Source organism: Tribolium madens, unplaced genomic scaffold (assembly GCF_015345945.1).
Source record: "Tribolium madens isolate multiple individuals breed KSU strain unplaced genomic scaffold, Tmad_KSU_1.1 Scaffold_97;HRSCAF=244;Tcas5.2_LG3a, whole genome shotgun sequence".
NCBI lineage: Eukaryota > Metazoa > Arthropoda > Insecta > Coleoptera > Tenebrionidae > Tribolium > Tribolium madens.
Window position 1 is genome coordinate 7827811 of NW_025401069.1, and position 25096 is coordinate 7852906.

The following is a 25096-nucleotide window of genomic DNA, read 5'->3' on the forward strand; positions in this document are numbered from 1 at the left end:
TTTATGTAAGGATTTGATTTCTTGCGGTTATTAGAGTATGATGCGTGAACAAACAAAATTATAGTTATTCACGTTAATAAAATATTTTTAATTGAAATACGTCAAATTTTGCCCAAGGTTTCATAGAAATAAACCTAGTTTTTGTAACAGATATTTTTATGAAATAACGCAACATACTTAGATGGTTATCATTTATTATTAATTAATTTACAGAAAATTTGTGACCACAGTAATTAAAGTCTAGACTTTATATGGCTAATGTTTACGTTGCATTAAAAGAATTTTTGCCATAAGCTCTGGGCTTAATTTGTTGTGAAATATTATCAACACCTGAATACAATACCTCCATAAATTTTTCATTTTACTGCAGGCGACACACTTTATATTTAAAATGTTCTTCGTTTTAATGAGAACATGTATTTCAAAATTTATTTCTTATTTTATAATTTGTCTGCAATTATGGCATTTTAACAATGCTTGTATTTTGTTTTGTACCACTTAAAAAATCATTGACATTTTGGTCAAACAAAGAAAAAAATAATGCAAAACTTCTTTATTTCATTACAAAATAGAGGTATAAACATGACAGCAATAATTAGGTAATACTTGGAAACTAGTCTAAATACTTAAATATGGCATTTAATAAATACACAAATCCAAGATAAAATGAATGAAAACTATATTAAAGAGCAAATTTCATTCATCTTATGCAAATCGTTATCCATATTCGTTTTCGTTATCGACATGTGAAGGTGAAGAAGTACAATGTACATATTTTACAAACTATGATAGTCCCAATTCTGAAGACTATTAAGGTACTTTTAATACTTGATAAGATGTCAACATTTAGAAATGAAAAAAAAATGAACTTTTGACAATGATATCACAAAATGGGAGCCTATACAAAAACATCAACATCTTCATCAAGCTTTCAATTTTCTATTCTATCTATGGTACTTTAATACTGATAACCTCCATTACCCCCACCGTTGGAGTATCCACCGCCGCCGCCACTTGGATAGCCGCCGTTGGCGTACCCGCCCCCGATGCCGTTGCTCACTTGTTCGTAGGAGATTTTCGGCTTGTAGCCTTCATTGTCAGCGATGTATTCGACAGTTTGACGCCTACCGTCAGGGAGGAGCACGTAGTATTTGCCTTGGGCGACGTCGCCTTGGCGCGACTCTTGGTGGCCGAAATCGTTACCGGATTGGGCGTCTTGGACGTGGTACTCGAAGTTGTAGTTGGCCGGTTCCTTAGAAAAGAGGTGGTTGAGCAACTGTGCGTGAGAGCAGGTTGAATAATTTTGCTACTTGTGGTACGATGAAACCGATACATATCATTCATCATTTGCTTGTGACGTAATAGGGTCTTGTTTTATAGGAATTAGGAGATTTGAATATTAATATTTATACGTAGATTAAATTATTGCCAAAAGAAAGTGTTATGCAATTTGTGGAATGCACATTTTGACTATAAATTATTTTGTGGAATTATTTATTTGACGGTAGTGTTTCCTGGATTGTGAGATATTGAATGGAAAAGGGTGTTTGCGAAATTGTGATATAAATTAACTCCTCCGCCGTTGTGAATTGATTTAAACAAATATCGAATTTGGAAGCGATAATTGTATAGGTGAAAAATTAAAAAAAAAACGAAATATGAGAAACTGGACAATAGACAATTAAATTATCAAGACGATCAAAATATTGCTTGCTTTAGTTAAACAGGTAAATATTATAACGAGTACATTTTTTCGTAGATTTTATATTTTTTGAATTATGATGAGTTTGTAGAACAAAAATATCAATTATAAAATGGTATATTTGTTTTTATTCGAAACTTCTTAACCGACATTGTCTTGTCTGTTATGTTGTAATTTCATTTTGTAATGAGCTTACGCACCTGTTATAAATAACAATAAATTATTGTATTGGCTGTAGAAATGACAATTTGGAATAATTGTTCACAATTAATTATATTGTTACGCTTACGCACAAGTGATCAAAAATATTTAGTTATGATTCGAAATAAAAAAGCTTTTGTCATAAAATGTTACAATAAGAACAGTTGATGTTATTACCAATTATAAAATAAGTATTTTAAAAGAAAAAAGATACATATTTTTTTATTTTTTTGTATTTTTTTCCTAAATTTTTTATAAATTATTTCCTAAAAAATGCATAATAATTTTGACTTGTTTTTTATAGTCATTAAGTATCTATTAATACAAAATTAGTAAATTAATACTTATTTTTATTTTTTTTGTTTTTATACAGGAAATTTGTTATCTAATCTTATCTTATCTTATCTAATCTATTTTTTAGTGCATTTTATTTTATAATTTCATTTTGCTTTGAAAAAAATTTTTTTGTTTATAAATATAAAAATTTTAACTACAATAAGAAGTACGTAAATTAAAACAGTACTCAAATTATAAAAATATGGAAAAACAAAATCTGTGAAAAATGCATTTCTCATGAAAATGCTATGGTAATTTTTAATTATTACTTATTATTATTTTTTTAATTATAAGAATTAGACACTTAAAAGTGTACAAAACGTATTTTTTAAAACAAAAAAATTAAATTAATTGATTTCAAAACACCTGTAGAATTTTTGTTTCCAATTCTTCTTATAAAATATGAAAATAGAAACACTTTTTTCAATTGCGAATAGTTGTGTTAATATACAAGGTGATTCACGAGGAATAAAGAGCCTGACCAAATTCTCGATTTTCAACCACCAATGTTGGTTGAATCACCCTGTATTTTACTAATTCAAAATAAAAATTTCAATTGATTTTTGCCATTTCGAAACCTTTATAAAGAATTTAAAAGTAAGTCAAATAAATGAATGATAAAAGTTTCGCACGTTGTGGTAAATTAAATTAACTTTTAATTAAGAATTTTCATTAATTATTAAAATAATTCATTTGCTACGAGTATTACTAATTTTACTGAACATGTAGTCTTAATAATCTTTCAAAATTTTATGAATATTTTAAAACTCTAAAGAGTAGTTTTTTATTTAATTTTTATTATTGTTATTTTCCATAAATTTTTGTTTTTTAATAAACTGCTATTAATTAAATCTTTGGTTTTAACCTTTTTTCTTACTTTTTTACACAAAATATATATTAAAATTGGTGAGGCAAAACAAGGGTAAAGTAAGACTTAAACTACTTAGATATCTTACGGATTGGTCATCGTATCCACCACCTCCATATCCGCCATTTCCTCCATACCCTCCATTACCCCCTTGACCTGGTGGCAAATAATTGCCTCCTGGTCGTGGAGCACCATACTGATTATTTGGCCTTACAATAGCAGTGGTTTGTGCCGGTGCTCCGTATTGATTCGACGGCGGTGAGAATGGTCTTGGGGGGCCGTACTGGTTGTTTGGAGGACCGTACTGGTTACTCGGGAGGTACTGACTGTTCGGCACTGGGGGCTCGGCCAAAACAAGAGCCGCAGTAGCGAAAAAGACAAGAGACACCTGTACACAAAAAATTAGTATTTACTACCGGTAAAAATCACTGTCACTGTCACATTGCCTACCTTCATAGTTGCACTAAAATCCGTAACTATAAAACTATAGCAAACTGTCTTTGCTTAAAGATGATTTGGGATGGTCTGGCTGTGCGAATCTTCGCTTTTGCTTTTATACCAAAGCAGCAAATAGTGGGTGTAATCACAAAATATTTTACTTTCATCCCAAAACCTTGCTACAGTACCATCACTACGAAAAAGCACCCTACCATCAGCTTAATTCTCTTCCCCTCTAGACACCTTTCGGTGCTAAAACAAACGGAGAACGACTCGTGATGCGCCAATTCTTTTACGATTCGATACGATAAGTCATCTCTTGCGTATTCATAGGCGATTGCATTGAAGTGGTTCAGTGAGTCGTCGATTCGGTGCAATGTTTTAAGATCGGATTAATCTAAATCTGGAGTGAATTGTTTGCGATTAATCTGATTTTTTTAAATGATTTATTTATTACTCTCTTGTGCAACTCTGCCTTAATTGCCGGGATGGAATCTTCACTATTTCAAAATTTTTTGTGATTTATTTGCTGCATTTTTGTAGGAATTATTTGCATTAAATTTAAATTATTTGAAAAGAAACCACCCATTATGTTAATTTAACTAGACATACCAATAAAATAAAAAGAGAGAAATGCTGTAATAAGTGAGCATCGCATAACGTAAATGAGTTTTAGTTGCACGAGAAGCCACTTAAATCGTGAACAATTAGTATGATAATTTAAGTGGATTATATAAGAGTAAGCTCTTCCAATTTTGATTTTTATTTGTAGCATCTAATTGAGTGAAATGGAATGAAATCTATCAAAAATTTGTGAGCAAAAAATGCTAAAGTTTAATCAATTGGAACTCAAAGGATCTAAATCAGTAAGACGTCATATGTTTAATATAATATGTACACGTATAACTAACGACTTGCGTTTACGTTTTTATGAAGTAAATAATCCGGTACATGAGACTTAATTTACTAAACTGCAGGTTACTTTCTCATAAAAGCAGTAGATATAGTTGCGAACCTTATAATTTTGCTATTTAATGAGCTATTTTAAAATGTAGCTTACATAAAATTATGTTAAAATTGTTGTGTGCTCAAACTTAAAAGATTCATTATCAAGCTTATTACTGTTTTATTTTATTTTAAAGAGTTTTGCAGCGTTGTGCACCAATAAAACTTAAATTTATTTTATGCTTTTTTTATAAATAAAAACTTAGATACAATCGGGCATTAATATCATGAAAATTGTAAAGTAATTAATTTAGTTAAAAAATAAAAATTATTATGTTTTTACTTTGTTGTAACTTGATTGCAAAATGCTCAGTGTGATCGGATGTGTAACGTTTTGGTAGAAGTCTTGTAATATTGATAAAATACTGACAATTCCAACAACTCGAAAAAAAAGCAGAATACACGTGTGTCGCTATTAGTTGACTATATAAGGGAAATAAATTACAGGACGGATGAGAAACTTTTAGGCATGGAGGCATCACGATAGCAGACTTCAAACAATTTTAATGTTATTTGCATAAACCTCAAATTACGCAAGTGAACCGTATGCAAACTCTTATTTCCACTCGCAGATTTCGAAAAACTGGAGAACACTCAGGATATATCCGCTCATGCTTCATTGAATTTCCCAAGAAAAATATTTATCTTAGAGAAGAAAAATATGTGTGTGACATTATCAATAAGTTGCGCAACTTATTTTTCAACGCCGTCGAGGCTTTATTGCACTTTTCCAGGACAATATTTCTAAATTATAACAAACTTACTTAGGTAAAAGTTAGTGCAATAGCATCATGATTAATTTCACATATTTTTCGCCGTGTTACAACTTTATACTCAATTTAGAGGATTGACAAAACATTTTGTTCTACTTAATAGATCAGTGTGTCAAGATTTCCCAAGATGTTACTGCATACCTATCTCCTTTTTAATATTAAGTATTTACTTTCCATTTAAGACAAAATTAATTTCACTGAAAAAAAACGCAAACCGAAGCACACGCACGAGGCAGCAATTTCATTAAGCAAATTAGTCTAAAAAAAAAAAACAAAACGAATTACTATATGAGTCAAGTTTCTTATTTTCCGACAAAGGGACGTTGATTTATTGAGATAATTATGTCATTATTTAATGCATAATTTTCATGTTTTTTCTGTTATGAAAACGTGGGTCGCATTTTGCATTATTTTTACTTTGTAATTGTTTTATAAAGAATTGGAATGGTCTCAACTAAATCAGATTGTCCTGAAATGGGCACAGTTTCGTTAGAAATAATAAATTAGCGTAGGTGCACACAATGGTACATAACATGCAAATGCGATATGTGAATTGTTCATTAACTCTTAAGATGTGTGTATTACGATTAGTAAATAAGTTGCAATTAATTAAAGCTCTTTGTAGTTGACTTACTTACATAATAATTATATTTTATGTAAACTTGTTCATTGTTGAAAAACAAAGAATTACTGTTGAAAATGTTCTACACTTCCGTATTTCAGTATGAAATTAATACCTATGGTGAGAACATTGATACAACAAAATTGTCAATTAACTAGGAGGTACTTTATATTTATGATAGAATATCTCACGGTAATAATAAGCTGTTAGCATCATTGTTAAAGAATGAAGACATCTGATGCTACCTGACGCTGCTTGAGAAGTATCAGCATGAAATTTAAATTCAAATAAAATAATTAAAACACCAAAGCCTCATTTCTTAGTTGCGAATTTATTCGGAAAATTATATAAATTGCTCGAAATGATTTATGATTTTAAATTACAAGAAGGATCACGAGCGTAAAAGTTCGTTGTCTTGAAATCCAGCAAATTTATTTAAATTGTTAAGTTTTTACAATGGATAGGCAAGGTTATAGCATTTGTATTGCTAAAACATTATTACTCAACCATTTCTTCAAATAATCGGCTTTTAATATGCCATAACTTATCATAAATGATACGCCACCTGAATCAAATATTTTAAAGGTAATTAATTAACCGTGTGAAAGACACGAAAGATTTAAAAGCTCTTAATTTGAGAGTTGAGTAATTGAAAAATTGTGCTTTTATTTCATCACATTTGTTAGACAATGAACTCTCCATCCATCTTTTGCAGACAATGACTAGACTTGGTTTTATTATTTTTACAAATATTTTTGATTTTTACTGGAAGGAACAAGTGGGTTTCTGCAAGGCAGAGCCAAGCCTGAAACATGCAAACATTTATGGTTACCAGAAGTACTAACACGACACTACGTTTAATTTAATTGTCATAAACTTAAACATCATTATTTACAACAGAAATTTGTCGAGTCTTGAGGAAGAGTTTGTTGTTAGTTGAATAAATTTGAAAATTATGAATAAATGTATGTTGTAAGAGGTGTTTGTTATTAAGTATTAACTATAACAAAATAAATGAACAATAATTGTGATCACTTGTTGTTAATTTGCCAAGGATAAAGTTGGTGCAAGCGTCCATTAAAACTTAACAAATATAGAAGAACAAATTCCTGTTTTAAAAATCTGATACCATCAGTGCCAAATGTGGTATGTTCACGGATGCAGTTTTCATCATTTGCCATTAGTCACTCATGTTGTTGCACTTTAACACAATAAAGTGCCGACACATTATAGGCGTTGTAAATATGCGCATATAAATAACATAACTTGGGTGGCAAAGAAATCGCTGGATAGACTGGTAGTTAGAAATATAACTCATTGCATAATTTGCGTATATTTTATGCACAGTTTGATAAAATAAAAATGTTAATTACTTTAAAGATAAATTTTACTGTAATTAAACTCAGATTAAATTTATTAGCTTATTACTATATCTAGATGAGTTGCGTTAATCTTAAAAGTTGTTAATAAAATTAAAGTCAAGTTTAACAGTGTCATTACTTTATTACTTGGGGCAGGGACAACCAGAGGGTTAGTTTATTACGATTAATGATGAGTGGTGTTGCCTCTAGTAGTACATGACATAAGCTATTTATTTGTGTTTCTCAATGTACAAATAGGAAGCTATTTGCGATATAATTTATCAACTTTACCAGAATTTTATTTTTCATTTTAATTAAACGATTTGTTGTCGATACAATTTTAATTTAATTTTAACTGTATTTAACGCAACCGTTCCAATTAACGAACAGGTAAATATTATTGCATTTACAATTATGGAACTTATTCAATCTGTTTTTCTTATTTCACAAAGATCGATAATGAGTGAAGCAATGTTATTTGTAAGTTGGAATAAATTAATAGGAAGGTACGGTTAATATGTAATGTAAGATTGCTTCAAATGAAAGTCATCTTTGAAGTTTGGAGCTTATAAACAATTATTTCTTAAGCAATAAATGGAAGAACAAGTAATTTATCCGTATCGTATTGCATCTTATTAAAACACTAAGGGCAAATTAAATTATCACATTAGAGTGGAGACGTAATTACTTGATTTGTGATTTTTAATGACATAATTTATTGCTCTAATTACAAAAGACCAACCATCCTTGAGAAGTGGGTGGTAAATTTCTTTGAGCAGTCGTGATGAGACTTTCATTGCAACAAATATGGAGTGTAAAAAATGGCTGTTTCATTTCTCCTGTATTTGCAATAGGCATGTGCATGCCCGGATCATAACGTTTTAAGATGTAACAACACGACCTAGATGTTTTCAGGAATTATTTACATTTTACGATTTGTTTAATGAAACTGTACCTTGATCTGCTTATGAAACTGTTGCAATTTATCATGAAATCTCTTTTCTTGTGCCAAAGGTGTGAAGGTTTAGTTTCATCTTACTGAAGGTAAGTACCATTTAAAATAGTTAGTCCTTATTGTTGGCTTATGCTTTTTAACCGCTTAATTTAATGAGATTTTACATATTGCAAATTCATAATGTTAAACGAAAATAAACCAACTTAATTAGGAATTGTTAATGAAGTGCTTTTGTGTTTAGGCAAAACCTGTAATTGCGAATTGGCCAATTTCCCGATACATTTCAGACAAGTGAATAACAATGACATCTTCGAACGTTTGTTGGATGTTTCCTAATCATGTTTCTCCTTGGAATGTCTTCAGGATGCGAGAACGTTGAACTGATTTCTCCGAATTGCCCTTGCCGTAATCCATCAAAACATTCTTGCAGTAATTTTAAATGATGAAGCCCTATTTTTATCACGGCATTTCCGTCGAAGTTAACAAATTTTAAGAATGCATGTAATAGAATAGTCGTGAATCACTGTCGGCATTTATGCGATTGTCGCAACCGTTTGATTTTATTAACTTATCATTTACAAATTACTACAAATACTTTGTTCACGTTTTTTGCCTTGATCTTTGCTTTAATCTTGTATGTGTATCAGACAAATGTCGCATTGAAATGTGTGTAAAGTATGTATGTACTTGTCCTCAATTTGTTACGTGTGTAACAATAGAATGATGATGATAATTGCTATGTGTAGCATCTCGGGCACACCCACGGAATAATTCCGTGGAACGTTTTCTGACTGTTTTGACGCCAAGGAGACCATTTTCAAATTATTTGTACGTTAAGTGAGATACTGACTGGTACACTATTTTTCTTTAGACTATAGGTACATAGGGGTCTCTTGTCATTATACGGCCACCATTCGTTTGTGGATAATTTCAAAAAGTTGTTTATTTTGAGAAAAAAATAAACCTTTTGTTGCTCTATTTTTGTTTCTATTATTTTTCCGGAAATTATTATTTAAGCAATTGATACAAGAACTTTGTCACTAATGTTCCAAGTATCTAATAAAAAAATTTTATCGTTTGTATTTTGTTTTATTGCTATATGGATTTCTTTCTGGAGTAACCTCGTAATTAGGAATTCTGCAGTCGTGACAATGACGGAAATGGTAGTCATCTGGATAAGTCACTAAATATTTTAATAAGACAGGTTGCAAAACGTCCTGGAGGTGAGCGAAATTACCTGTTCTCAATATGCCTTAAGGCTCTGAGGATAACCTGAAGTGTAGCAATAATTTAACGACTTGGAATACAAAGAGAGTTGCCCGGATTTATCAAAAATGGGATGAATATTAACAGTCTGATAAAATCTTTTCGTATTTATGGGAGATTCAAGGATTTATCTTTTCATAAAAGGGATATTGCATATGCAGTGTTAGTCAGAGACTCATAAACTCTGTTTTATGGCTGGAACATGCAGATAGAAAGGTTTTAAATAATGCAATTATCTTTCCTTAGCAGATATTTAGGAGATTGAACTAACTATAAAGCTTTTTTCTCAACCTCAACACCAAATTGAAATCTTTTTTGTAGTTTGGATTTTAAAATTATACAGTACGAAAATTACAGTCGTAATCAAATTTCGTGCAAAAATTACTCTTAAGTATACGATAGAATTAAATAGATTACCGATTGATCAATATTATTAGATCATCTTTACCTGAACCAACCTTGAGTGAAACTGCACTTCGTAATAATAGTTGTAAGGTGGGATGAACTGAGATCAAATTTGAAGAGTAGAATACCAGCAGTCAATTCCTTAATCGTCTATAACAACTTTCAATTTCCTTTGAACCAGACACTTTGTGAAGTAACGCAGAATAATTAAAAAGTCGATTGTTTTAGATTTTATATATTACATCAAATGCAAAAAGGTCAAGTTTATAATTTCAAGTTTACTCAAGTTCGCCTAGAGATTCACGCTTTCGACTTCATAAATTAATAAAATCGTGGATTTCTAACTTTAATTCAATACTCAAATTTTCTTCTATTGTCTTGTCGCCACACGATTTGAAGTTGCAAATTGTGTTACGTAACTGTTATACATTCGAGGATAACACAATGGGGCACTTGCAAAATAACAACTTCGAGAGCTTCTCTTGCGATTTTTGCACTATATGCATCGGTTCCTTTTATTTTGTTAAACACATTTTGTAAATTCAAAAGAAGAAAATTTAAGTTTCTGTTCAATAACTTAATGCGTACGTTTATACCACACAATTTGCTTTGTAATAATTACCTTAATAAGTTTTAAACGTAACTGGATTTCATTTAATTTATTGCCTTATATTTTTAAAGACTTAATAACCGTGTAGAGCAATATTGAACTATGAAAAAATAAGTACTTTCACTTGTAAATTCACTAGTGATGCTACATATTACGTAGGAGATATGTAACAACGAGGTCATCTATTACCTTATTATTTCACTCTTAGCTTTCAAACAATGAACTGTCTATTTGTTACGACTAAGTATTAAATTTAATCTAGCAAATCAGGTTTTGTCTCATAAATTTTTATTCTGCTAATTAGGAAAACTGTTCTTTGGTGTAAAAGCGTGTTTAATGTGAAATAGTACTATTTTCTTAGCTTTATGACTGATGCAATTGCAAATTATTTCAATACTGCACCTTGCTCTTCCATTTTTGAACTTTCGTAGAAATAAATCAATTCAATGACTTTATTCTTGCATCAGAAATAAAAAATATCTTAAGTCACTTTATATACCCATGCAATTATATCTTAAGATAATAGTTATTTAATTATGTTTTACTGCATTCTCATTTAAATATCACACCTACACAATGACTTATTACAAATCGGATACCAGAACTAATGAAGTACAAATAAGTATGTGGTACAATTCATGCCCAGAGCTAGATTTATGTTAATATATAGGTCGCATCACCCACTAAAACTTGCATATTTAGGGTTTCTCAAAATGGTTACACTAGTTTACAGGAAACATTAATCATTTTAAGGTGGACTTTAGCATTTGTACAAACAATTAGCGTGTTTGAAGGGTAAAATGTTCCTGTGTAATTAATTATTTGAATGGAAATGCTTTTTTTTATTGAAATGAGTTGTAGGTTTACCAAAATGTGGGTTTTACAAATTATTTTTCACCAAAAAGTGAATGCAAAAATCGATCAATTAATTCACAAATGAAAATGAAATTATTATTGAAGTTATATATCAATCAGTTACCTATATTAAGTGAAAACAAACACAAAATAATAGATGAAGATTTAAGTTTTTGCAAACAGGGATAGAGGGTAAAAATGTTATCTAGGTATACCACAATAATTTGGCAATAAGAATGACGCAAAAAAATTTATTAGAAGCATCACAGGATGTTGCATAAATAATTAGCTTAATACAATCACGTTTTCAATCATATTTTCAAAATTCTGATTGATGCTGCTAATGCTAATCATTACTTTCCAATAAATCATTAGTTACCCTAATTTTAACTCACAGATATTTTTGACAAGAAATTCAAAAGTGATTGTGTAAAAAGGAAGTAATAAACTAATGATAGCTCCAATTTAAAATGAGGAATAATAATAAAAGGAGTCCACTAATGTAATCATTACTACTCGTATAGGAGATGACTATTGCACTTAATTTAGTTGGACACGGAAGTGGAAAATTGTAACGGTTTTTCAGAACAGCATGAATCAAATAATTGTGTCGTACAAAATTCCATTTGCTGGTATTCTACAAAATTATCAATGAAAGTTGTTTAGGTCAGTAGCGAGGTCAGAACATTCTTCCTTATTGGATAGATTTTAAAATAAAATAGTGACAATAACTTATAAAAGTTTGCAATTTATACATCTTGTGCAATTTTATGTTACTGGCAATTTTGTTAATGTAAGTATTAATGGTATTTTAATATGAATTATTTAACTAACGATGTGTATGAGAAACTTTAAAAGATAATTTGAACTTAGATTACCACAATCAAAAAATGTTACATAAAGAAGAGCACTTATACCTAGTTATTATGTTTTTGGAATATTTCGTTTTAACATTTATTTAAATCTGTTTAAACAAAATTTATTTTTTTATGTTATAATTCTTCAAAAATTTATCGATTTAAGGGATTATAACCACTCATGGAATGATAAAAAACAAAAAAATAACTTAATAATAAATTTATTAAAACTTTAACTAATTTTATTTAACTAATTTTATACTTTTATTAAAAATATAAATTTTTTACATTCCTAGAGGTATGTATCTAGAAATGTTTGTTTGATAAGTTATTTGGATGTTATTAATTATGACTTAAATAATTGGAAAAACAGGCTTTTGCAGCCAGTCGGGTGAAAATATGGGCCTTTTTGGCTTAGACCGCCTCAATTCATAAAGAAAAGTCGACGTTTCGCTCGCTCTTGTAAGGGGCGTCTTCAGGTCAAAGGAAGGAGGGCTATGATACGGTAACTCAATATCTGAACGATACTAGAGGCGAAACCATAAGTTATGGTTAATTATTAATTTATTACGAATATTTCTAAACAGCTTTTGTGTTCCTCTCGTAATTCGAAATCGTGCGCACTTATTGACTTTTAGAAGATAATTTATTCTTTAAAACCGTTTAAGCTGAGCAAATTCGAATAGGTAGATTTTTTGTAGATAATAAATTCACTTTTTGATATTTAAATGTCAATGTAATTTTATTCTAAACTACCTAAATAACTTTGGTTTTTAAAAAAATATTTATTACGAGTACACAGTGTTTAACCGAAGTTATCTGACTTTTCCTAGAGAGGCCTTAAAGTGTATATAACAATCAGCACCAAGAAACTATTTAATTTAGGTTAGAGTAAATAATGGAGAATTCATAAATGGAAGGGTTGTTTAGTTTTTTGATTGAGTAGAGACAACAGTAGGTATACCTTTAATATACTTGATTGTAATATTAGATTCACCTTTTAGTTGTCGTGCTTTTAAGTCACGTCATACCTCATTAAGTTGGTTTAGTTGGGAAGGTGTTTTATCGTCAGAAATCGAGATATGTTTAAATTCGGAGTTTCTAAGATGAAGTTTGTTTTGAAGAATACTTTTTGCACAAAAAGGTGACGTGAATGCAACCTTGATCATTCGTGGGGTAGAATCTTGTTTACCTATCCTAGTGACTGTAAAGGAATCGTTAAAATCAGGGATTACAATTCTGGGACACCTCTAATAATAATATTATGAGAACGAGAAGCTCTTTCAACAGCTTCAGAGATAAACGAGTCAGAAATGGTAGATGAACCAGAAAAAGAAGAAAATTGAGTTTGTAGAGAAGCAAGATCTTTTGAGACACTAACCACGTTGGAGGAAATAGCGATCTGAGAGCCATTTAGATCAGCAATAGCCAGCTCATGGGCGTTAAGTAACTGAGTGTGATTGATTCTCAAGCTTTGCATTACATTTAGCCACAGATGGGATGGAGCCGATGGTCGGCAGTTGTCGGTTTTCCGGCATTGGGATGGGTCGATGGAGAGTTGACGAAAATTGATAAATCGTTTGCTCAAATTATTAAGAATTTTGACTATGAGTAATCACTTATCGCATTTGACTTGTTTTGAAAGGAATAAAATAATATTTGAAACGTTTCTTTAAAATTAAAAATTGATCTGATTCATGGTTTTGATGTCCAAAGTCACCATTTCACAAAATAATTAATTTATTGTTTTATTTACTAATAAATTTATTAATTAATGTAGAAGTTAAGGGTTGTTTACTATTTATCAACAGTAAAGGATTTCATGTGACTTTGGTGAAATTTTTCACTGAAATCGAGTTGTGGCTTCAATTACTACTTTATCATTTATCATTCAGCTTTTTGAAAAAGTGTAGTAAGTACAAAATAAATTTTTTCCTTCCATTAGGCGACAAAGGATTAAGATAGATACTCGTATCTTATAACTCGGTCTGGTAACAAGACGCATAAATAACTGTCGGTCTTTAAAATTGTATTATCCTTGTATCTAGTAATAACTACGGTTAATAAGATTATTGTAATGATCGTTTATTGCAGCATTAAATAGACATTAAATAACTTCTTACATACAAAACTGTGATTATAGAGTTACTATTAATTAATCACAATCCAAAGCTATAGCACCTAATTAATGCATAAATAAAGTGACCGTTAGCATTTTAAAATGTTTATTTATGTATAAATTAAACATTAATTAGAATTTTGATAAATATGCGAGAACTGTTATTGAAGAACATAAAAAATGTAAAATAGAATTTCCTTACGAAAAGTGTATTATTACATCTAAGCCTCTATTACGTACCGATCTGTAATAAATTTTAAATGTCTGTTTATGATATAAGAGGCGTTCAAAGGTTTTATTCATTGGTAAAAGATGGGTTTCAATTTTCAGCTAAGAACGAACACAATTCTTAGACGTTTGAGATACGTAGGAACGTGGTTTAAAAACGATTCCTATGATCTATACTTTGTGTATGCAGTTTTGCTCAACATTTATTACAATTTGCATAACATTGCCCAAACGATAAATGTTTTTTATTCTCTGCACGATATTGAAGAATGGTCATCATCGGGACTATTAACTCTAACGACGATATTAACAAATTTTAAGGCCTACTGTCTTCTCAAGAATAAAGACCGCATTCTCAAACTTAATGAAATGGTGACACAGCCAGATTTTCAATCAAAAAATACGCACCAGATGAAAATTGCAACTGATACATTTAAAATATCCAATGCAATGTCTTCATTGCATTTAATTGGATCGATTTTAACAGTTGTGTTTTTTACTCTTTACTCTCTTGCAGAACTGCCAAATAGAAAATTGCCATTTAACGCTTGGTATCCGTATGATTTTAAAAAATCCCCTTACTTTGAATTGACACTTTTTTTCCAATTTACCGCTTCTATGGTTCATGCCCTTATTCATGTAAACAGTGATTCTTTAACTATCAATTTCATAACGATTTTGGTGATACAACTTGAATTTTTGGCAGATAATTTAAGAAACATGTGCAGAGAAGCCAAAAGTACTATGGAGCAAAGTTTGTTGGATTGTATACGTCACCACAAAGAGATTTTGGCGTACGTACAACCTTACAACTTTATGACTGATAAGATTTTTGACCCATTGTTTTTGTAGTTGTTATAATGAATTGTACCACATTTTGAATGGTTATTTATTTGGACAGTTTATATTAAGTACGACTGCTCTCTGTATGACATTTCTTCAGATGACTGTTGTTAATCCTTCAAGTACACATTTTATGGCCATTTCGGTTTATGGAGCGGCTCTTTTGGCAGAATTGTTAATGTTTTGCTGGTGGGGCAATGAGTTAGTAATAAAGGTAAGAACAACAAATTAGCTCTTTCTAACTATCAAATCGTATTATATTTTTTCTTGATTAACTCTACTTATATTACGTGAATTGTGTTTAATAAACAAGTAATAAGTAGTAGTTTTGCAAAAAAAATCACATAAGATCCATTAAATATCTTTTATTGTTTTACTATATCAAAATTGTATTTTAGAGTCAACTGATACCTCAAGCAGCATTTGAGAGTAACTGGATAGAAGGTTCGATATTTTTTCAAAAAAAATTAATTTTCTTTATTTGCCGGACTCAAAAAGAAATGACGTTTTATGCAATTGGTTTTTTTAAAATTTCTTTAAACACTTTTATTCTTGTAAGTACTAGCTTACTGAGAACTTGTAGTTTCATTATACTTTAGTTTTGCAGATTATCAAAAACTCTTATTCTTTTTATTGTGTCTTAAATCAAACTGGTTCCTTAAAACAGGTTAAATTGTAATTGTAGCAAAAGCAAAATATATTTTATGGCCGTATTGACTAATGTTTCGTCATGACATAACAATCAGAGCGATGTTAGTTTCCGATGAAGGCAACTTCACTATCTCCATAAAATCAGTAGTCAAGACACTAAATGATACTTCACGTAGTCCATGATTGTCTCTGGTAATATCCACATCGTGTCTTCACTGTCTACTTATTGACTGTATCAATTTGTTCGGAATGGTTTAAGCGTGAAGGCATTTTACTGTTAAAGTAGATGACTGTTTATTTTCCTAAGAAAATAAGTTTGAAAGAGAAAATTAGTTGCCATGAATAAATTTAAAATTTAGAAATTGCAATTTTTGCAGATTTGTCAAGAAAAGAAACCCTCTTTTTACATTTCCTTTTCCCGTGATTACTTAAGAAACATACGTTAATTTATAATTGGTAAACCGGTTTAAGGCACTCCAGATCATATTTATTACAGACATCAATACTACTTTGCGTCTTTACAAAAATTTTATGAAATTGTTTTTCCACAGCAACCAGGAATTTCTTGCAAATATTTTCTTTAAAGAAATATGTAAGTTATTTAAATTTCAGCTCCGTGTTAATCACTGTTTGATGTCTTTATTAGAATAAGCGGCAATTAAAGGACATTATGTAAGAATCTTTGGTATTATCTGCCGCTTTTGTTAAATTTTAAAAAGTTATTTAATGTTGGAAGAATTACGTATAATCAATTAGGAACAAGTATATGTGAACAAATTGAAAGCGCTAATTATCATAGAATCTCAAATAGCTAAACGAATTCCTGACAAATTATTCAAATTATTATTTACCAAAAATGGCACCGAAGAAGATAAAGTTGTTTATGCTAAATGGCAAAAAGATGAAAGTAAAACTTTAATTCCTTTACACAAGCCCCTCGCCGAATATTAATTAAAATATAATACTGTTGATTGCAAAGTTTTTCTATCTAACATTTATTGCATTTATTTAATACGATGATGATGAGTTACGATTATTTTATAAAATTAATGCACCAGTAGTATATTCCTGTCTGCCAGTCATTAATTATCTTTAAATGTAACATAATTACTGTTTGGTTTTAATGGTTTTCGATCGCAAAAACCTTCAATTTCTTTGGTTGAAAATTTCAGTCTATATAGATATTACTTTAGAGGAAGAATTACACCTTTGAGTACCAATTTCGCAATAATCGTGTCTAGTGCAAAGTAGATTAGGTATTTTGTGTTTATCTAGGTCGGATCTAATTGACTGTAATTAATTAAAGATGTTATAAAAACCTTAAGTAAAATAAAACTTTCAATCATCATGTGTCTATGACAAGCAATTTAATTGCAAATGACCATTAAATTGCCGCTTATAGTGCTAATAGTTTAAATTGTATCTAATTAAGATTTTTTCATTCAAGATTAGACCATACTAAATATCAAACAATCATGTGATTGCCTTACATTTTTACGTTGATATATGAAAGCGAATTGCGGGTACCTATCATGAATTTAAAGGTAGCAATATTGATTTACGGTTTAATTAATTTGAACAGATGTTATTTTAATAGAAATTGTAGTTATTACAACTTTAACAAGATGTGTTATATATCTAGTAAATGAACACCATATTAATCATACGGCAACTTCTAGAACAAATACTTAATTTTTACAATGCAAAGTGATGCAACAAGATATTGCATTAATTTAACCGGCTTGTACTTAATACATTTTTGTTGTTGGTAAAAGAAGCCGCCGTAAAAACGTTTACTAAATACACCCTCTTGCCATGGTAATGTAAAGATTTCACAAAATAGATGTATCTGCTTCGCTGCGTGATATTATGTTTGTTATTATGAATTACCATTTGGTGTACGATAGAATTCCCTTGAGCAAGAGAATGTGATGCAACTATTTTGGTTTAAAGTGTTTCACTCGTGAATTCAAAATCATTATTCTTGGAAGAGTTCTTGGCTTAATTAAATTTAATAAACGAGTTATAGACTTACTCGAACCGGTAAATAGACGTTCTGCACCAAAAGTTTTTAAAATGGAGCGCATCAGTAAATCATGTAATGGCCACTTTATAAAAGACTTTTTAAAAGGTGGAGTGTTAAAATAAAAAGAGTGGGAAAATATTTATTGTGTCTGTTTGGTTGTATTATCAGAATACAATATTTACTCTAAAACTAAAAATATTTTTGTAATTGCGTTAATTATTTATTTATTGTTATTGCACTATTTATTACTTAGAAGTATCATTTAGAATTAAGACATGAATGAAACGAAATAAATTAAGTGGCTAATGCAGCAGTTTTCTATTTAAATACAGTGTTAAAAGCTTTGAACCGCCGTTCTATTTGATTTTAGGTAGAAATAACGCAATTGAGACATAAGCACGAAAAAAACGCCTACTTTGAACTTTACCCATTTCCAATTTTTTCGACATACAGAAAAATTTTAATAAAACCAAAGACTCGAAACATTATAATTTAATAAATTCATTTGTATTCTGCCCAGCTATGTTATTTAAATTAATTAGAGCCTGCCTACACTTTGCAGATCAGTTAAATGAACATAAAAAATAATAAACATAAAAAATAATAAACTTTTGACCTGTAATTTACACATCAAAGTGTTTACATTGGACTACCTTTTTCGTAAATTAATGATTTGTAATAACGAGGTTGTTGGTTTATTATACGAATTAAAAAATATAATTTGAATTTCGCATTTATTTGTAGTTGAAAATCATTAGGTATTCATGGAAATAATTATAATAAACAGTATCTCATCCTATCTGATGAGCATGAGTATTCGAGCTAAATTATCTAGATTGCGGCCGAGGTTGTGTTTGTAATTTTTGTTTGGTTACCTATTCTATATTTAGTGATGAAGGATTATTAAATGGTTCTCATTGTCATTGTCAACTTTTAATTGCATATTGTTTTACATGAGTGCACTACTATGAAACAATAGCTCATATCGACATTATCCTACCAAAAAATTATGCTGTTTATAAGTAAATGGACAGCTAATGAACACGCGTTTATGATTGCGACTTTATGTAGGTATGCATTTTGTTTACTTTCTTTAATTAACAGTGGCATAATATCGTGGTTTTGTTTAAGCTTTAGTTATCTATGTTTACAAAGAATACGTAATTCCAGTCTCATAGTTCTTTAACACGCACACAGATTCAATTAAGTATTTATAAAAAAGGCTAATGAAAAACAAAAATAAACAAAAATACCATTAGACAATAAACTTTTATTTTACAAAGTGTATTGATACAGTATATACAGTGTAAAAGTGTACTAGTAAAATGCAGAGGTATCTAAATGAAATTGTAATAAGTTAACAATAATAAATGAGTCAATTTCCTTAAAACGAAGCAGTCGTCATAGTGAATATGGGATGAAAAATGATTAAAATAATAATGGTCTATGTGAATTATATTTTTTCTAAAACCAATAAAAAATTGTTTTAGCAAGTTTTAAATTTATTAATAAGATTTCGTAATCTTTTAGAAAATAATATATCTGAACACCTAATATGGTCCTGATCCTCCATTACTCCCTTGTGGGCCACCGGAAGGATATCCTCCATTCCCTCCTTGTGGGCCGCCTGATGGATATCCGCCATTCCCTCCTTGTGGGCCGCCTGATGAATATCCACCATTCCCTCCTTGCGGGCCTCCTGATGGATATCCTCCATTACCTCCTTGAGGGCCACCAGAAGGATATCCTCCATTGCCACTTTGTGGACCTCCAGAAGAGTATCCGCCTCCAGGGGCGTATCCTCCGTTACCAGCGACACCTCCTGGTCCGCCACTTGGGTAACCTCCATTGCCCCCAGGTCTGCCTGAAGGATAACCTTCACCCGCAGCGCCGTTTCCACCTCCTAAATTACAAAATTATTACATTTTTAAGAATAATTAGGTTAGAATTTATTAGCGGTTTTAAACTAATAAAAAATTTATAAAAACCTAACAAACCACAAACTAAAGAAATTAGTTTAGCATTTAGTAAGCTTTTGTTAATGTGCAATGTGATAGCGAAACCCTCAGCACTTTTTTTAAACTTTTAGCTACCTTCATAACTGATTTTTGGTTTATATCCTTCGGAATCCGCCTCATATTGCACAACTTGCTTCCTGCCATCTGGCAGCAGAACGTTGTACTCGCCTGTCGCTTTATCGCCATCTCTTGACTCCTGATGTCCAAAATGTGTATTATGTTCATCATCATCTACCTGATATTCGAATTCGTACTTTGCCGGTTCCTGAATTTCAAATAGTAAATAACACTAATGTTTATATAAATAAATAATGCTTACTGTGCTTTCTTCTTCGCCACCATATCCACCGTTACCTCCAGGTCTTCCACTAGGATATCCACCAGCACCACCGCCAGGAGCACCAGGCCCACCGCTTGGGTATCCACCATTTCCACCTTGTGTGCCTCCCTGAGAAGGTGGAAGATATGATTGACCCGGTTGTTGACCTCCTTGTGAAGGTGGTCCATAGGTACTGCCTGGTCTTTGACCGTTATGACCTCCTCCGTTTCCTTGCCCTTTATATAATCATTTTTTAAATTATATAAAAAAAAATTCTTGTAAACTCACCAGGAGCTCCATATGTTGAACTTGGCTTTCCATTACTAGAACCACCGCCAAAACCATTTCCTCCCTGTCCGGGAGGACCATATGTAGAACTAGGTCTACCCCCATTTTGGCCACCACCAAAACCATTTCCTCCTTGTCCGGGTGGACCATATGTAGAACTGGGTCTGCCTCCATTCTGACCATTGCTATAACCATTTCCTCCTTGTCCGGGTGGTCCATATGCAGAACTGGGTCTACCTCCATTTTGGCCACCGCCAAAACCATTTCCTCCTTGTCCGGGTGGACCATATGTAGAACTAGGCCTACCTCCATTTTGACCACCGCCAAAACCATTTCCTCCTTGTCCAGGCGGACCATACGTTGAGCTCGGTCTACCACCTCCTTGAGCACCTCCAAATCCGTTTCCTTGTCCTGGGGGACCATACGTCGAACTAGGTCTACCACCACCTGCACCTCCACCAAACCCATTTCCTCCTTGTCCTGGGGGACCATATGTAACTCCAGGTCTACCAACAGCTCCTCCATTTCCGCCACCTCCGTTTTGTCCAGGTGGTAAGTAGCTAGTGCCAGGTCTTTGATCACTATCAGGGTGTCTTCCGCCAAAACCACCATTTCCTCCTTGAGATGGCGGACCGTATGTGGATCCAGGTTGAGAGGGTGGGTGTCCACTGTTACCTCCACCACCTAAAGGAGGTCCTGGTTGAAATCCGGGAGGTCCATAAGTTGAACTTGGGCCTCCATCTTTAATATTATAATAGAATAAATAACCATAAAATTTGATGTTAGTACTTACTTTGAGATGGTGGTAGGTAGGAGTTGACCGGTGGTTCGGCTTTTATCAATGTACTCCACGCCAAAACTAATACTAAAAAGTGCTAAAAAATAATTTTATATTTAATAAATTGTTAATTTGGTTATAAAAATATTTCAAAAATTTGTAATAATACGGAAGGGCTTACTTTTTCCATTATTACTACACCACTTGCCCGTTAAATGAAACCATAGGGTAATACAGCTACCTAGACTAGTGACAAAGCAGTGTGGACTATTGAATGAAAATGGTGAAGAATCCTCCGTTTATATACCTATTAAGTCGTGATTCACAATCATGTATTTAGTGCATCATCGCAATGGATCCAATTCTGCAATTTTTAGTCTCCTATCGTATTTTTGCCTTGGAATAAACTATCGCACTACGAAAGTGTCACACGACACGCAATACCAAGATCTAAAATGCTCGATACTGCATTCTCTGTGTGCAAATCCATTATTTATTCATTTAAAAGTGTATCTTCTTTCAGCTGCAACTTGCAATATACGGCATACGAGTACGTGTTGAATCTGTGTGTCTCTGTCCGTGAAGAGTTGTAAACTTGTCGTTACCGCAGATCGTGCAATATACCATTGCGAGACGGAAAATGATGCTTTTGTTGGAATTTGAATTCAGAGCAAGGCTGGACCTTAATTGCCGATTTGCAGGATGATCCTGCAAGTGATATTTACGCAAGTTTGCACTAGATGTCTATAAATGTTGGGCTAGCCATAAAATTTATGCAGTTTGCCAACCTTCGCATAAAAAAAAATCTAAAATTACACTACTACTACTAAATTACTCTTATTAGTCAGTTTAATAAAAACTTAATAAGTAAAGTACTTAAAAGACTTTTATCCAAAAATGGATATTTTGTTGATATGAATTTTGACATTTTCAACTTTAATCCAGGAAATAGATATTGTAGATATTAATATTTCTTCTATTTTCGTGAAAAAAAGTAGGTAACACGAAGAAGATATGTATTCATAAAGATATGTATTCATAGTAAATATATTATTTTTATTCTTATTTTTTTTTTAATGATGTACATACATATCCCTGACTATTCTAGCCAGTTTTATAGATTTTTACTTGGGTATGTTATAAGTCTTTGACTTTGTACCAGCGAGAAATGTTTATGCCACTGGTTTAATGTTAAGTCAAAGCAGGAAATTCTTTGACGCACACTATAATATGCATTTGGATCATTTACGTAAACCTCTTCAAGATAAGAATCTCTTTTCATGGAGCTTAGAGCGTAATAGCGTTACTGTTGAAGCAGACGCGGTCGTGCCTGAAAGCGAGAGTCTCGCTGATAGCAGATCTATATTTCACAAAGTTTTGTACCCAGTTTATCCATATTCACCGATATTTGTTGACAGATTATGCAATTTTAATTGATTCCGTAATGATAGGCTTAATTAATTTGCTTCTTTATACGGGTTTTGGAACGTTGTTAATTACAACAGTTAATTAAGAGACAGTGATGAGCTGATGTGCTAACAAGACTTTATTTATGTGACATTTGAAAATATTTTAATTTGCTCGAGTCCGCTTCTGTAAATTATATCAATTGTTTCTGTAATTTATTTAACAAGATTTTGCAATGAAATTAATCAAAGAATGTAAGCTAGATTGTAAGCCGATTTTCATGTCGCTAGAGGTTCAAATAAAATAAATTTACTTTATATTTATCTTCTTTTCTTATCCTCATTTTACCATTACATAATAATCGAAGGAAAAATTTATTTGTGAACACTTATTACTACCTATTGATTTATTTATTGAAACTCTACTTTGGAATACTTTGGAAAATCAAAAAGAATTTTTCAAAGATAAGTGTTTAAGAATAATGATTTGAGTTAATTATAAACATCTGCTTTAGACTCACAGGAGAAACATTTACCAACAAGGGCAAAAAAGGTGAAAAAATTGCACATTGTTATACTTTCCATATAAGTCTTATCTCATAAATGGAACAAAACGGATTCAAGCAATTTGTTCTTACTGCTGGATTGCCCTTGATGTGTTATAATATATTAATTTGAACAAATAACCCTAGCACCTTAACAACATCAAGCAACATCTTTGTATGTAGTTATAAAACACGTCAAGATTGAAGAAATACATTTCTACCATTACATTTATAAGACGAATTTATTGTTATTTCTTGATGAGTAAGGTTTCTGTTCTTGCAATTTAAAATTTTATTTATGAGTAACAACTACCATCTAGTCAGATATCGCAAATTTATTATGCAGTTTGTATTATTAATACACAGAAATTATGCCTAAGATGTTTTATTAGTATTTTTTGTAAAAAAACTCAGTAACAATAACGACAACTTTTCAACTTGACCTCCAATTTTAGATCAATAAATAAAACGCTATGATGATTAAATAATTATAATAACTTTTTGATTGCTTGACCAGATAAGTTGTAAATAATTAAAATACTTGTCTGAATAGTGAGCTATTTTACCAAAAATGTTCAAAAAACAAAGCAATAGAGTATTCTGTGCTAGCGATCATTTAAATTATGCAGCAAAATAAATCATATTTTACCTATTATAATTACTTCTGTTGACTTTGAAGGTTCACCATAATCACATAAAGTAGATGAAGCGTAGAACTGTTGCGTTATAACCAAAAGGAATAAATTGGTTTAGATGTGAACGGAAAGTTATAACAATTATAATAATTATTGCTATAATGGTGTCTTTATAGTATGACAAGGTAAAATCATTTCAACAATACTATAAATTGTGAATCAACATTTCTTGAAATTGAAAGTATTTAGAATAAAACCTTAATTAAGAATACATAAAATAAATAATTTCATCGGATTCTTTTTAATGTTAATAAAAACAATATTAATATTGTTATTTTTAAATTAAAAAAAAACATACATAATAGGATTCAACTTTCAAAAAATTTTTAATGAAATTTATAGCAAGAATAAATAGAAACAGCATTAGGCCTTCGAGTAATTCCATAAAAAACCCTCAAAAGATTTTTTGAGGGGGTGCCGTTTACATATTATTTTTTGATACATCAAAATAATGCAATACCTAGAATACAAGAAAACAATAAAAACGGAACACTCGATATAAAAAGACCATAACAACCATCACATTAACAACATTTTTTGGTCATTTTGAGGATGGATTTCGGTCTGTAAAATCGTTGCAACCTTACTCACTAGCAGTGATGTTTGTGTTTAAATTGACTTTTTTAGCTTACAATACATTGCTGGTGCTAATTATTTTTCTCAGAATTTATCAATTGATTTTTAAAACTTTGATAAAGTTTTTTGAATCAATGAAGGCCGCACCATGTCCTTTCCCAAAACTTGGAAGTGCCAGACCTTAGCAAATTGATAATATGAGCCAAGTTCACAACCATGCATAAAGGTATATTACACAATACTCGTACCTCATTCATTCATTGAACCATCCGCACTAATTGTTTCCTGTAAAATTACACTAATTATCAGACAGCGCCAAATGACGCCGCCAACATTCAATAAACCTTGCA

At 31.1% G+C, this 25096-nt stretch overlaps 1 protein-coding gene across 1 annotated transcript; it reads right to left on the reverse strand.

Annotated features, from left to right (window-relative positions):
- Nucleotides 1–538: 538 nt before the first annotated feature.
- On the reverse strand, nucleotides 539–24983 carry LOC123014838 (pro-resilin-like). The gene is made up of 8 exons (XM_044414121.1): nucleotides 21706–24983; nucleotides 21540–21621; nucleotides 20747–21487; nucleotides 20459–20694; nucleotides 20215–20404; nucleotides 19678–20024; nucleotides 3196–3495; nucleotides 539–1252 (listed from the first exon to the last, which is right to left on the reverse strand). Exons 1-8 carry the CDS (start codon nucleotides 21712–21714, stop codon nucleotides 959–961), a joined length of 2199 nt encoding a protein of 732 aa, XP_044270056.1. The 5' UTR covers nucleotides 21715–24983; the 3' UTR covers nucleotides 539–958.
- Between the last annotated feature and the right edge of the window lie 113 nt (nucleotides 24984–25096).

Excerpts from the sequence above, each read along its gene's own strand:
- LOC123014838 (XM_044414121.1), bottom strand. Across the intron at positions 21,488-21,539 it reads CTACCTACCACCATCTCAAA|ATGGAGGCCCAAGTTCAACT; the intron begins GTAAGTACTAAC and ends ATAATATTAAAG. Across the intron at positions 20,695-20,746 it reads TTCAACATATGGAGCTCCTG|GGCAAGGAAACGGAGGAGGT; the intron begins GTGAGTTTACAA and ends GATTATATAAAG.